The following is a 14,779-nucleotide window of genomic DNA, read 5'->3' on the forward strand; positions in this document are numbered from 1 at the left end:
GTGGTGTTGGAAGCACAAACCAGGGGGAAAACCACAAGGATCAATATGTGATGCCCACAGTAAACCCAGGGGATGGGTGGTCTCGTGGCAGCGGGGAGGAACGTGAAGCTAAAGGTTGGACTCGTGATCTTTAAAGGTCTCTTCCAGTCAAAACTATTCTCTGACTCTATGAAGCAAAGTGGAGGCTGCAGGGTCTCATTGCTTCTTCCTGCCCTGTTCTTCACACAAACTACCAAGGGAGTGTTCTGTGCAGGGCACCAAAAGGCATTTTGAGCAGCTGCTTGTGAAGTGACAGTTCCTGACAATGGTGGAGGAGTGAGAGTGTGGTTGGGTCACAGTCCCAGCCAGCAGCAGATAAGGAGGTATAAACAATGCCCTGATTTCATGTCTAAGCTGGGGACAAGAGTTTGACACTAAGTCCTGGGGGCAGATCCTGAGGACAGGGCATTGTCCTCCTCACCCTCTCCTGAACAGACAGAAGCTTTTGGGTAAGGTTTGTGACCTCAGCCATGCCCAGTGACTCCCCAGGAGATGGAGTGGTTGTACTTTGTGAGCTACAGCTGTTCTGCAGCTTAGTGCACGCAGCACTGGCAACCCTTGGCCCACCTTGGATCAGTCCAGCCACCCCTCGCCCCTGTGATCTCTGAGGGCTGGCTAGAACAGGACTCAGCTCTTACCACCACATTTATCCAACACTAAATGCAACAAGTGTGTCTCCAGCAGTGTCCCAGGGATGTCCCTTTCCACCTGCCTTCTCCCAGACACATCCCTCCCTGTTTCTGCTGTTTCCTGAAGCCCACCACCAGGCTGGAAAGCTGCCCTTGGTCAGAGAATGGGGTGATTCACCTGCCAGGCAGCACTGAGCCTGTGCAGGGCAGAGGCAAGGAAAGCTGCTGTAAAACACAGGAGGACACAGATGTAGTGTGAAGGCAGGTCTTAGCCCCAACACCTCTGTACCCCAGCCCACAGCCCCGGCCAGGCTCCCTTTCCCCACACAGGCAGCATCCAGTGCCCGGAGCCGGGGCTCACTGCACCAGCGAGATGCTCTGGTGTGCCACGGCAAACACGGGGTACAGGGGCTCTGTGAAGGTTTCCTTGTGGGAGAAGAGGATGGCACAGGACTCAGAGTCATAAAAAAGCACCTCCCCTCCTGCAAAGTCCACCAGCACCCCGAGCTCGGCGGGGGCCCGCAGCAGCTCCAGCGCCCGCGCGCGCCCGGCGTGCAGGAACCTGAACTCCCTGTCGTAGCGGGACAGCACCCAGGACACGGCGTTGAAGCCCAGGCGGGTTTCGTTGCCGGAGCCCTTTCGGGGCAGGGAGCTGTAGCAAACCCCCAGCTTGTAGGCACAGCTCTGCTCCACCCTGATCTTCCAGGCACAGACTCCTGAGTGGAAAGCTGCAGTAGCCAAAGCGTTGGGCCAGTGGTCAAAGCGCTCGGGGCAGGTCAAGTCCACCTTGGCTTTCTTGGGGATGAAGGTCAGGGTTTTCTTGTCTTCTGACAGGCTGAGGTGGGGGCTGACAGTTTTCTCATCAATGTGAATCTCCTGGGAGCCTGTAAAAGATACCACACAGTGAGCAGCAGCTCCAGGGCTCTGCCTCAACCACAGAGTCCCAGCATGGTGGGGTTGGAAGGGACCTTCAGAGCTGCTCCAGCACAATCCCCTGCTACAGCAGGTTCCCCTGGCTCAGGGGGTACAGGAACGTGTCCAGGTGGGGTTGGAAACCTCCTGAGAAGGAGCCTCCACACCCTCCCTGGGCAGCCTGGGCCAGGGCTCCCTCACTCAAACACTGACACAGTTTTTCCCTATGTTTCAGTGGAACTGTTTCTGTTCCAGCTTCATCCCATCACCCCTTGTCCTGTCACTGGATACAACAGAAAAAGTGCTGCTCCAACCTCCTGACACCCACCAGTGAGATATCTGTAACTATTAATGAGCTCCCCCATCAGCCTTCTCTTCTCCAGGCTGAACAGCCCCAGGTCCCACAGCCTTTCCTCACAAGGAAGATGCTCCAGTCCCCTCAGCATCTTGCTGGCCCTGCACTGGCCTCTCTCCAGCACTTCCCTGTCCCTCTGGAGCTGGGGAGCCCAGCACTGGCCCCAGGACTCCAGCTGAGGCCTCAGCAGGGCAGAGCAGAGGGGCAGCACAACCTCCCTGGCCCTGCTGCCCACACTCTTCCCCTGGGCATGCAGAGCAGTGAAACAATGCTGTAGGCCATATTACAATGGTATGCTAATTGCTAACCAACCACTGTACTGGGTGTGTGAATTCTGTAAGTTTTGTGTACAAATACAGCACAGAAACCTCTGAGAGGTGCTTGATTTGTGGGGCTCCCCCCAGTACCCCTCTCTGCACAGGCATGAAATAAAATCACAGAACCACAGAGTCATTTGGGTTGGCAAAGCCCTGGAAGCTGCTGCAGCCCCAGCCCTGCCCTCACCCTGCCCAGCCCAGCACTGACCCACGGCCTCAGCACCTCAGCTCCACGGCTTTGGGATCCCTCCAGGGCTGGGCACTGCCCCAGCTCCCTGGGCAGCCTGGCACAGGGCTGACACCCCTCTCAGGGAAACAGTTCTGCCTCAGCTCCAACCTCAACCTCCCCTGGGGCAACTGCAGCCCTTTTCCTCTTGTCACTCATTACTGGGGAGACTGACCCTCACTTCACTACAACCTCCTTTCACATAGTGGTGGTGCTCCTGTCTCCCCTCACCCTTCTCCAGGCTGAACACCTCCAGCTCCCCCAGCTACTCCCCATAAGACTTGTGCTCCAGCCCTTTCACCAGCTTTGTTGCCCATCTCTAAAGCCACACTGTGTGTAGAGTGGCTCATTGCACACTGGGTACAAATCTCCCCTCAAGCCAGGGGCAGATCTGAGAGTCTCAGAAGGCCCAGACTTCACCTGACACCTCTCCGCCCTTGCAGTGGAAATCCTGCAGAGTCAGACAAGATGCTGCTCATCTTACTGTGACCCTGGCCCAGCTCCCCACAAAACAGAACTCAGCACGTTGGGTTCACCTGGGAGAGATCCAAATCTCAGCCTCATCCCTTCCCACCCCCTCTGTGGGTGAGCAGGACCTGACCTCTCCTCCCCAAGCTGAGTCAAGTCAAGGGCAGAAAACCTGCCAAGCTGGTAATACAGGATGGATGAGGAATGAGGGCTGGGCAGGGGAAATCCCTTTCCTCCTATAAAGCCCAAGTCATTGCCCAACCCACCCTGAGCAAGTCTGGAGCAGCAGAAGGAAGAGAGATGGGCAAGAGAGATGGGCACTGCCATGGGGAGCTGTGGTAACCACACTGATAAATCCCTAAAGGTGGGTGGCAGGAGGATGGGGGGACACTTTGTTGTCTCCAGTGACAGGACAAGGGGTGATGGGCACAGGCTGCAACACAAACAGTTCCACTGGAACACCAGGAGCAAGTCCTTTGGTGCTGAGGTGAGGGAGCCCTGGCCCAGGCTGCCCAGGGAGGGTGTGGAGGCTCCTGCTCAGGAGGTTTCCAACCCCCCTGGACACATTCCTGTGCCCCCTGAGCCAGGGGAACCTGCTATAGCAGGGGGTTGAGCTGGAGGAGCTCTGCAGGGCCCTTCCAGCCCCACCATGCTGGGACTCTGGGATTCTCAGTTTGGTTTTGCTGGGAATGAAAGGGCTGCCTGAGGCCAGAGCCAGGCTGTGGGCACTGCTGCACTCCAGACATTGGCACCACTCCCCCTGCACAGGGGCTGCACACAGGGTGCAGGTGCTGGCCAACTGCAGAGCTGCTCCCCTCACTCTGTACCTTCACTAAGCAAAGAGAAGAAGCTGATGCTCAGCCCAGTCCCCTGCCCCCAGGAAGATGAGTTTCTGCCTGTGGGTGCCTCTCCTTGCCCTGCCTTCCCCCACCCTCACTTCATTCATGTTATTTCTGGATCCAGGTGAGTCATTTGCTCTCCCAGCTCTGCCATGTCACACCTGCTCCAGCCATTACCCACCCTGTGCTCAGCATCCAGCACATAGCAGGATCAGGCCCTTAAAGAACCAAACCCCAGTGCTGCAGCCACCTCAACAGGCTCATCCTGGAGCTCAACCCACTCCAGCACCTCCCCAGAGCCAGGTCAGCATTGCTCCCAGCAGCATGCCCAGGGCTTTCTCAGGGCTGTGCCCACCCTGGTGCTCCCTGGCAGGAGACAACTGAGGCTCAATTACAGTTTGCACAACAGGGAAGTGCCAGGGACACTTCCCCACGTTAGGTGGAAGCTGTTGTGGGCAACAGTGGGCAGAAAGAGGAGCAGAAGGCAGCATCCCCATCCAGCTGAGGCTGAGAGCCTCACCTGGTTGCTGATCCATTCACTGAGCAGCACTTTGCAGCGTGCCTGCCCTCCACCCTGTGCCCTCTGAAGGGCCCTGCAGCTGAGCTTGCCCACACTGCCTGTTTGTAGGTTGACTTTCCAGGAAGCCAAACCTGCTGTGAATTCACAGAAAAGACAGCAGAACAAGCCTTTATCTTCCTCTGACACAAGAAAGGCACCAAACCTCCAACTGTGCAACAACCCTAGGCCCAGGGCTGCACTCTGGGGCACACACAGGGATCCTCATGCAAGGAAATACCCCCCTGGTGACACCCAGGTAGCTTTGGTGTGGAGTTCCAGGGGGAAGGTGCTGGTAGAGTAACAGCAGAGTAATTCAGAGCAGGAGATTTTCCCACACAGATGAGTGTTGTGTCAAGATTAAATCTGTTCTCCAGATATTCACACAGTCCCAGCATGGTGGGGGCTGGAAGGGCCCTGCAGAGCTGCTCCAGCCCCAGCCCCTGCTCAAGCAGGTTCCCCTGGCTCAGGGGGCACAGGAACGTGTCCAGGTGGGGTTGGGAACCTCCTGAGCAGGAGCCTCCACACTGAGATCCCTCCTCAGCCTTCTGTTCTCCAGCCTAAACTGCCACAGGTCTCTTGGCCTTTCCTCCTCACACACATGTTCCATCCCCTCAGCATCTTGCTGGCCCTGCACTGGCCTCTCTCCAGCACTTCCCTGTCTCTCATGGGCTGGGCAGCCCAGAACTGGACACAGGACTCAGCAGGGCATATATATTGCCATATATTCTGATGTACAATTCCACTGGGAATTCACCTTAGCCCAAACTCTGTGTTCTCTGTGGAGTGCTGAGAGGACCATGGTTAACAGCTCTGGCAAGTACATGTGTGCCAGCTGCAGCACATGTTAGTACTCTCACAAACCCAAGCTCCCATTTCTGAACTCACACATCTGAAGCTAAAATCCTCCAAGTTACATTTAGGCACTGATGTTGGAATCCAAACCCAGCCTGGTGCCTGGGTCACCATGTAGCAGCCCAACACCCCAGGCAGCTGGGACAGCTTCAGTCCCTGCAGAGGGTCCTTCCTCATGGCAGCACCAGCACTTCCCTGCCCTCAGTCCTGCTGATGGGGGTGGCTGGGAACTGAGATCCCTCCCACTGCCAGGAGATTCACATCCTCTCTTGGTTTAAGGCAGAAGCTGCCAACCCCAAACCTAAGGGGGACAGAAGCCTGGATGCCAAATGAAGAGATCAAAGGAATGGTGTTTCTTTTTGAGAGTGAACTGGAGGATCTTTTGCCTGCTGGTTTCCAGGTTTCTGAGGGGCTACAGGGCAAACCATCAAGGCAAGGGATTTACCCTTTTCAAGCAAGCAACCACAACTGTTGCTGTCCCAAGTGGCTTTGGGGGGAGGGAGCACCCAGTGAAATGTAACATCACTGTGTTTGAGCAAAAGCTACAGCCAGTGCAGCCAATGTTAAATCAGGTCTGGTGGACTGTGGCTGAGCAGGGACATGGCAGACACACCCAGAGAACAATGACATGGTAAAGGTAACCACAAAAACACCCCCCAAACAAACCAGAGGGCAATAATTGCACCAACAGACTCACTACCAGGACTGGATGCCTCAGAGTTATTCCATTGAACAAGGATACTGCAGGGAAAGGAATCCATTCAAACCCCCCTGTCACAACACAGAGAATGAGGGAAAGGCTTCCTGCATGACCTGAGCATCTGCTGAGAACCTGGTCAGCTCTGGCAGTGGATGAGTGTGTGAGCACCTGCACCCACAGGCTTGAAACAGGGAAATGAAAAGACCAGGGGAGAGCAACCCTAGAGTTTGCAGCAGGAGAAACAGCTGGTGGTGTTGTCCTGCACACACAGACTCCCAAGCTAACACCAGAAAACATGAGAGCAGTAACAGGCAGAAGTGCATCCCCTGGAGAGGGAGCTGGAAACAGGCAGAACCCTGAACCACTCATCAGCACCAGGAGCAAGATGGGCAAAACATCAAAGGTTAATGCAGAAGCTTTGGGAAAGGGACTCCAGGGGCTGCTCCTGAGGTGGCTCATGGGGGAAACACTTCCAAACTGTGAGGGATATTGCCACCTTTGAGGAAGAAAAAATACACTTTAAATACTCCTAATGATGGCCTGGGAGCAAAAGTAACAGCAAACATTTCACCATCAGCAGCTCGAGCTGATCACAGCCAGAAGAATGACTCTCCCTGCTCCACAGGGCCAACACCAGCCTGGTGAAACCATCCCCAGCACGTCACTGGCCTGACACACACCCCCAGTGCAGCTCCAGCTGAACAGCAAGAGCTGAACCAGGTCACAACAGCTCTAAAACCACCAGCTCCTGCACAGCCACAATCTCAGCTCGCCATCAAAACCCTACTGAGCTTGCTCACTTCTCATGCCGGCTCCTCAGAGTGGCTCACAGACACCCCAGCGGTGTCTAGATGATCTCTAGAGGTCCCTTCCAACCCCCACCATTCTGTGATCCTGTGAAATGGCAAGAGAAATCAAGTGAGAGTAATCAACAGAGCTGATAAACAACAGGCTCTTTTCAAGCCTCTGCTCTCCTCTCAGCCACAACCAGCTGCTTTGAGCCCCTGACCCCCTCCCAAACCTCCTGGGGAGCTCCAAGCGACTAGGAGGGGCTGGGAGAGCAGAGGACTGCAGGGCACAGCATCAGAACGTTTTGACACAGCAACAGAACATTTCTTTGGGCACAAGAGGCCTGAGCATGCAGCAGAGCTGAGTGACACTGACCTGCCACGCAGCAGAGGACGGCCGAGGCCCACAGCCGGTGCAGCAGCGGACTCTGAACACAGCTCGGGTTAAAGTTTAACTTTGGGGATTCCTGTGGCTCCAAGATTCCCTCTGCCACCTCTGTCCTAGCAAAGGAACACAAGAGTCGTTTCAAAACACAGTGATCTCTTGCCCAGTGCTGGGAGGTGTTGAAGAGCACTGGGGAGCACGAAAGGAACAGGGGTGGCTGCAGAGAAACGGCACAGCGGGGTCTGGGCCACAGATACTTTTGGTTGGCTTCGATTACAGTCCCTCTGAAAGGGCTTCAGTGTTTCCACATACAATGCCCTTTCAGCCTGAGGCAAGTCTCCTCACTCAGCAGACACAGGTTCAATGCCATCAGGGTACCAGAGGAGCACAAGGAGCAGGCTGCAGCGAGAGAGTGGATTTCTCTCGCAGGGCGCTGGGTTGCACAGCAAGGACACTGAGGGTTGGCTGGGTTCCTGTGGCCTGCAGTGCACACATGAGCTCAGGGTTGGAAGGAAAAGCCCAAGCCCTGGCTGCTGCAGATGTGCTGTGGCCAATTTCTTACTCTCTCACAGGCAAAACTACTCCTGCAAACCCTCTGGGCAGCAGAGTCCAACCAGTGGCAGCCAGCAGCCCTGGCAATAACTGCTCATGAAAACACAGCCAGCAAGGTGCCTTCCCAAGGAAGGGCAGCCCGAATTACTGATGAGGGCTTGGAAATGCTCAACCTGCAACTTGGCTCTCCCTCTGTGCAATCTGTCTGCTGGGGAAGGAGGCAGCCAGAGTGCAGAGCTCAGGCACCCTGTCCCTGGGCCAGCAGCCCCCAGGCCTGGAGCCGCAGCCAAGGGGCCAGGGCCAGGCTTGCTCCACCTGCCAGGAGCTGGAGGAGGTCTCCCATGTGTCTCCCATGTTGGGCAATGCCTCTGGGGAGACACTGAGCATTTCTAGGTGCCACAACTTCTCCCTCCTGTAGCCATGGCACAGCAAGTGGAGCAAGTGGCCACACTGGCACCAATGTGCTCTGCCCTTGTCCTCAACAAAAGCAGCGTGAGGGAGGAAAGAGGAGGTGTCACCTGCTTCCTGGGCAATGGCAGGCTGCTTGCCTTGGGAGGCACAGAGAGGCAGAGGGCAGGGAAAGGAGCAGGAGCAGCCAGGTACTAACCTCTCGAAGATCTCCTGTTCTGCACTCTGGGGACAAGGAGAGAAAGTCATCAGAGCTGAGATCCCCACAGATAAAATCCCCATCACAAACACAGGCTGGAGCACAGCAAACCTGGGTCCCAGGGAGCACTGTCCTCCCTCCAGACCCTGAGAAACCCCTCCTCACCCCATATCCTTCTCCTTCCCATATCCATTTTCTTTTCCTGCAGCCCTTTCACTCCCTGACTCAGAAAGGAGTGGGAATGGCTGAGGCCAATGTCTTCTCTCCAGATAGGTAGGGGTAACATCTGCTGTGCCAGTGGGACTTGGGTGGCAACGAGCTGGAGAAGGGCAGGGGAGCACCCAGACAGAGCAGGCACTGCCATTAAGTGCTGTGAGAGCAGGGAGCAGTGGGTGTGCTACAGAGATGAGGGGATGGAACTTCTGTGTGAGGAGGAAAGGCTGCAGGACCTGGGGCTGTTCAGCCTGGAGAAGGCTGAGGGGGGATCTCATCAACTCTTATAACTATCTAAAGGGTGGGTGTCAGCAGGATGGGGCCAGTCTCTGTTGTGTGGTGGCCAGTGACAGGACAAGGGGTCCTGGGCACAAGCTGCAACACAGAAAGCTCCCCTGGAACACCAGGAGCAAGTCCTTTGGTGCTGAGGTGAGGGAGCCCTGGCCCAGGCTGCCCAGGGAGGGTGTGGAGGCTCCTCTCAGGAGGTTTCCAACCCCACCTGGACACATTCCTGTACCCCCTGAACCAGGGGAACCTGCTTTAGCAGGGGCTGGGGCAGCTCTGCAGGGCCCTTCCAACCCCACCATGCTGGGATTCTAAGCACAGCCAGATCATTTGGCACAAGGGAAATAGATGGGAGAGCCAAGGCAGCTGGAAAGTCTTACATCCACAAAGAATCAGTTCTGACTCCCTGCCCTCCACAAGCCTGTCTGTACCTGGGAGCTCTTGCCCCTGCACCCTGCCTTGCCCAGAGTGTGCAAACCCCAGCCCTGAGGTGCCCCTGGCCTTCCCCACCCCATTAGGTGCTTGCAGCTAATGGCTACCAAAGCTTTTAATTAGGGGTGAAGCTGCAGAGGAGCTGAGCCAAGAGTGAGACAACCTTGTGATCAATCCCACTTGTTTCTGTACCCACTGGCCTTTCCCTTTCCTGTGACATGACACACATTGATTCCTGACAGACACAAACACCAACAATCCCTATTTCCTCTCCAGCACAGGGCAAAAGGAGAAATTGAGGGTCTCACTGTTTTCTGCCACGGGCACCTGATGAAACTCACTCTGCTCTCTGCAGTAAGGCCACAGCTAAGATGCTGGAGGGGGGGACAGAAGCTGCTTTTTCCCAAGGAACAGCCATCTACCTTCTGTCCATGGGCTCAGAGCTGTTCACCAGGCAGAGCTGCTGCCCTCCTCTTCACAAAGGTACACGTGGCAAGCAGAGGCTGAGAGCAAGGAGGTGCAACACTCACCCACTCCCATCACCTGGGTAAACTGAGACAACTGAACAGACAGAAAAGCAACTGACCCCAACAGAGGGAGGGCAGATGACAGGACAGGCTTTGAAGAAGAGTTGCAGGTGCTCCCAAGGGTCACATTTCAATTAAAAGCAGGCAGAACACCAGAAAACTGGTGGCTCAAAGAACTGCTGTAAGAGCAGCTCTCAAACTGTGGCTGTCCTGAGCCAAGAGGACCTGAGCCTGAATCTCACTGCAAGCAGAAGCAGAATTGGGCAGAGCAGATCAAAGAATCACAGAGTCATTTGGGTTGGCAAAGCCCTTGAAGCTGCTGCAGTCCCAGCCCTCCTCTCACCCTGCCCAGCCCACCACTACCCCATGGCCCTCAGCACCTCAGTATTTCCAGGGCTGGGGTCTCCACCACCTCCCTGGGCAGACAGATGCTCTAGGAACCTCCAAGAAACCACAGGGACTTGTCAGGACCAGGTGAAGGAGGTTCCTTGAGCTAGCCCTGCAAACATAGGCCCTGCCCAGCTCTGCCTCCTTGCTGCCAGTGCAGCTGAACACTGTACAGAACCCCCACAATACCCATGCCAACAAGCCTGGGTCCCTCCCAGGCTGAGCTGCCCCTCAGTACAAGGTGCAGTACTCACCACCAAGCCCTGGTCATCCAGCTTGGTGATCACATCCACCAGGTAGGTCCTGAGGGCTGAGAGCTTCTGCAGTGCCTCAGACCAGTGTGCCTGCTGGGCCAGGATGCTCTGCTGTGCCCGCTCCTCCTCCACGTGCACCTTCTCCAGCAGCCGCTGCTCCTCGCTCTCACACACCTTCCCCACGAAGATCAGCCTCTGGATGACCATCTCCCGAGCTGCATTGGCTGCGTTCTGCCAGAGCAGGGACAGAGGACAAACAGCAGCTTCACTTCCATGCCAACATGGGCAGCGACCACTTGTGACAGTTTTCTGCAGGCTCAGCTGTAAGGAGGCTGCTGATCCAGCCCAAGCCACAGAAACCATCATGGTGTAAGCAGAGGTCAGTGGGACAAGCAGTCCCAAAGCCACCTGCTGCCTCTGGGCCTAACCCTGGTAGCCAAGAGACAGCCCTGTGAGGGATCGAAGCCTCATCCCCTCAGCAGATCCTCCAGGGTTCACTGTCAGTGCAAGAGACTGTCTCTTGCCTTTGGGGACAGCAAGGAACAAAAAATGGTCAGGAGTTGTTAGTATGGCCCTAGTGGGATATTTAATGGCTGCACACAAACACCAAGCAATCTGTAGTATCACTGTTCAGCAGGTGAAGCAGGAATCACAGTGAGAAGAGGAGGCTGAGGGGAGACAGCAGCACTCTGACACTCCCTGACAGGCAGCTGCAGGGAGCTGGGGGTCGGTCCCTGCTCCCCAGTGATGAATGATGGGACAAGGGGAAACGGGCTGGAGTTGCCTCAGGGGAGGTTGAGGTTGGAGCTGAGGCAGAACTGTTTCCCTGAGAGGGGTGTCAGCCCTGTGCCAGGCTGCCCAGGGAGCTGGGGCAGTGCCCAGCCCTGGAGGGATCCCAAAGCCGTGGAGCTGAGGTGCTGAGGCCGTGGGTCAGTGCTGGGCTGGGCAGGGTGAGGGCAGGGCTGGCACTGCAGCAGCTCCAGGGCTTTAACAACCACAAGGCTCCTGTGGTTCTGTGGCACGGGGCAGCTCCCTGCAGGGGCTGGTACTCACCAGGACACCCTGGTCCTTGGCAGGCAGCACCTCGTCCACATGGCGGGCGATGGCCGCGCTCTGCAGCTGCAGCTGCTCACAGCGGTCCACGATCTTGTTCTGGAGGAAGGGACAGGCCGGGATGGGCGATGGGGCCTGCAGCCCCCCGCGGTCCCCACCCCACCCACGGGGCATCCCGCTCAGCACCGCGGACCCCTCCCGTGGCCTCTCGCCCTGCCAGGACCCCCACAGACACCCCCCCACGGGGGACCCCTCGTGTGGCTCCACACGCCCCAGGCACCCCCCCCGCGACCCGCCCGGCCCCACCGCTCCGCTCGGCCCCGCACGCGGCCCGGCCCCGCCGCGGCCCCGCCCGGCTCCGGGCTCCCCTCGGGCCGCGGTCCCCCGGGACGAGGCGCCGGGCCCCGCGCGGCCGCTCACCCTCAGCTCCGCCGCCCGCTCCGCCAGCGCCCGCGGGCCCCGGCCCCGCTGGGCCATGCTGCGGCCCGGCACCTGCCGCGGCCCCGGCCCGCCCCGCCCGGCCCCGGCAGCGCCGCCGCCCCGCCCCGCCCCGAGCAGCCGGGCGGGACGGACGGGACGGACGGGACGGACAGACAGACGGCGCGGCCCCAGGTGAGAGAGCGGCGGGGGCGGCCCCGCACGGCCCGGCCTGGCACAGCCACGGGGACGCGGATTGTGCCCAGAGCCCTCCCGGGGCTGCCCCGGCTGCAGGGGCCCGCCCCGGCCCGTACAGCGCCCGCCCCGGCCCGCACAGCGCCCGCCCGGCTGCCCCAGCCCCAGCCCCGCGATGCTCCCGCTGCTTGCCCACGGACCATTGCGCTGGGGTTCCCGCTGATGCAGGGGCTCGGCGCCGCCCCTTTGTCCTCTCTCAGCATCCGCCTGAGGGGTGTCGACACCCCGTGAAGGGGAGAGAAGGCTCTGCCAGGGTCCCTGTGCCACTGCTGTGGGTGTTGGTTCCTTTTCTGCGTGGGGCAGACCCCGCTGCAGAGCCTGCACAGGGCTAGGCAGCAGCGTGAGGGGTTTTCTACTTTAACAAATGGGTTTGATTTCAGTTAAGCATCTATTTAGGGGGGGAAGGAGAATAGGAGATCCTCCAGCGTGAAATCCCGTCTGCTGGAGGTGTAGCCTGGTGTGGGTCAGTAGCTGCAGGATCCCTGTGTTGCCAGAGCTTTGTGATGAACCAGGTTCATGGCAAACCCGTGCAGGGAAGCCTGCCAGACAGCAAACCCTCAGAGGATCATCCAGCCTGAGCAGCTACTGCTGAGGGGACAGCCCTCCTGCGTGCTGGGCAGCCTCCATGGCCACCAGCAGCTCTTGCTCAGCTGGAGGGACAATGGTACATGTGCAATACCCACACAAGTGGGGAAACCAACTGCTGCCTGGGACACATGGTCATGCCTGTGGTTAAATATCAGAATGTACACCTTGGCTTTCTCCTGGAGTCTTCTTTGGCAGGAGAAACAGCTTCCAGAGTTCACTTGTTGTCAAAGACAAGTCAGGTGTGTCCCTAATGTCCGAACCATGAGCTGTGAGATGGGCCATTCCCCACAGTCCCTGAAGGTGCAAGCTCCTGGGCAGAACAGGAGATTAACAGGGCATTGCTAATTGCTAATCACAAAGGCTGGGGGAAGGGGGTAAAATTAGCAAGGGAATGTTTTGTAGGAACCCAGCTCCTCTTGCTTTGTGCTTCCAGTGTTTGCTTTTCTGGGCAGAGCCCTGAAGCAGGTGGCTTTTCTCTGCTGGAACAAGCAGGTGATAGCTTTTGTCTCTGCTTTTTATTAGCAATACACTACTGACCCAGGGAGGGAATGCACACAGACACCTGGCCCAGGCTGAATCCAATTAGCACACCTTGAGCTGAGAAGAAGCTGATTACTGGAGGTGGCAATTCACTGTCACTCAGACTGGTGTTTGCCCTGTGACCCTCGAGGCCAAGGGGGACACTGGTGGGGGTCACACTGGGCTCAGCCTGGGCAGCAAGAATTGTGTTGCTGAATGCATCTGGGTCATCTGGATGGTTTTGTCTAACCTGGCCTGGGTTGGAGTGTGGACACAGAAGCTGCTGTTCCCAAAGTGCTCCTTGGGCTATGGAAAGACCACTTCAAGCTTGACATTCAGTCAGGTCAGCCCAGGGAGGTCAGAGCTGCCTGTGACTGTGGTTATCTTGGTCCTACCAGACCTTCTGCCTGAAGGTGTTTGCACTCACCTGCCTGGAGATTGGGGTCCAGAAAACATGGAAGCCAAGGGCAGGTATGGGAGTAAGAGGAGGCACTGGAAGCATCAGAGGTGGCAGCTCCATCTCTGTTGTGACCTCACCAGGCTCAGGTGTTTTTAAAGCTCAGCTGGAAGGTCCCATAACCTCACCTGTGCTGCTGGCTCTGCTCTCAGCAAAAGGTTTGCCTAGGGAGCACCAGCTGTCCCTCCTCTGAGGTTTTTCCTCTTATTCTAAATGAAATGAAGATGTGAATAACATGTTGATTGCCAGAAGTGCTGTGTCTCCTCCCCCACAGGTCACATCTCAGCAGTAGGCACCTCATGTATGTCCACTGCTGCTGGCTGTTGTGGGAGCCTTGCTCATCCTCAGGACCATGGGGACACTGCAGAGTAAACTCAGCTTCCACCCTGCCAAGTACAGGTAAAACACCCCCAGACAATCATGTCTTAAGTTCATGAGCCAGGGAGGAGAGTGAAGAGAGCAAATGAGCAGAGAGTAGAGGCAGCACGTGGCTTGAGTCTCGTTATTGAATGTGTGAGTTGGATTTGACTCTTGTTTCTGAAGTCTGCTCAGCTGCTTTGAGGGCACTGACATGGGGCATCCAACGTGTAGCTGAGCACATACATGTGGCTGGTGCTTGTGCCCTGTGGTGGCTGCCAGCTCCAGGGGCAGCTCTTTGGTCCAAGCATCCAAACTGCATCATTGCCTCTTCAGAGACTGCCACCAGCTTTCGTCTCCAGATGAAACAGGTCGGTGTGTGAGGCAGGAGGGTGGCTGAGCTCTGCCTGAGAGCACGGGGGGCAGCATGGACACGACAGGGGCGTGGGCTGCAGTCAGAGCAGGGAGCAGCAGGGCCTGGGAGGTGTCAGTGGAAGGGGAGCTTGGCAAGATCAATGTTTCTTTTCTTCTTTACACCAGCATGGAGTGAGTGAACATCCAAGTGTTCAGCAGCCGTGGAGGTGGAAAAGGTCTCCTCCATCTCACCTAGTCCAGGAGATGCCTGTGTCCCTTCACAGCTGCTCTTTGGCTTTCTGAAGGCAGCTGTTGTCACTCTGCAGCCTGTGCTACCTCCCAGACCTGGCTCTGGCTGGGGATCAGCACCTTGCCTTTGCCTGAGAGCTGCCTGCAGCTCCTGCTGCTGTCTCTGCCTGCTGCAGGGCCGAGGGCTCCGTGGGGCGCCGCTGG

The 14,779-nt window shown here is 57.3% G+C and overlaps 1 protein-coding gene across 3 annotated transcripts; it reads right to left on the reverse strand.

Moving 5' to 3' along the window:
- Positions 1 to 931: 931 nt before the first annotated feature.
- On the reverse strand, positions 932 to 13,689 carry BSPRY (B-box and SPRY domain containing). 3 transcript variants are annotated; one of them, XM_062011926.1, is made up of 6 exons: positions 13,586 to 13,689; positions 11,380 to 11,478; positions 10,327 to 10,557; positions 8,229 to 8,254; positions 7,061 to 7,185; positions 932 to 1,552 (listed from the first exon to the last, which is right to left on the reverse strand). In XM_062011926.1, the coding sequence occupies exons 1-6, from the start codon at positions 13,676 to 13,678 to the stop codon at positions 1,026 to 1,028; spliced, it is 1,101 nt and encodes a 366-aa protein (XP_061867910.1). In that variant the 5' UTR covers positions 13,679 to 13,689; the 3' UTR covers positions 932 to 1,025. The 3 variants fall into 3 exon arrangements, with proteins under 3 accessions (XP_061867910.1, XP_061867912.1, XP_061867913.1); XM_062011928.1 differs by having other exon boundaries at positions 12,192 to 13,671; XM_062011929.1 differs by lacking the exon at positions 13,586 to 13,689 and adding an exon at positions 11,800 to 11,876.
- Between the last annotated feature and the right edge of the window lie 1,090 nt (positions 13,690 to 14,779).

The sequence above is a fragment of the Colius striatus genome, chromosome 19 (assembly GCF_028858725.1).
Source record: "Colius striatus isolate bColStr4 chromosome 19, bColStr4.1.hap1, whole genome shotgun sequence".
NCBI classification, from domain to species: Eukaryota; Metazoa; Chordata; class Aves; order Coliiformes; family Coliidae; genus Colius; species Colius striatus.

Coding starts and splice junctions, on each gene's coding strand:
- BSPRY (XM_062011926.1), bottom strand. CDS start 13,678: ATGGAGCTGCCACCTCTGATGCTTCCAGTGCCTCCTCTTACTCCCATA. Junction 10,558..11,379: donor CCAAGGACCAGGGTGTCCTG/GTGAGTACCAGC, acceptor CTGCTCTGGCAG/AACGCAGCCAATGCAGCTCG. Junction 1,553..7,060: donor CGTCCTCTGCTGCGTGGCAG/GTCAGTGTCACT, acceptor TATCTTTTACAG/GCTCCCAGGAGATTCACATT.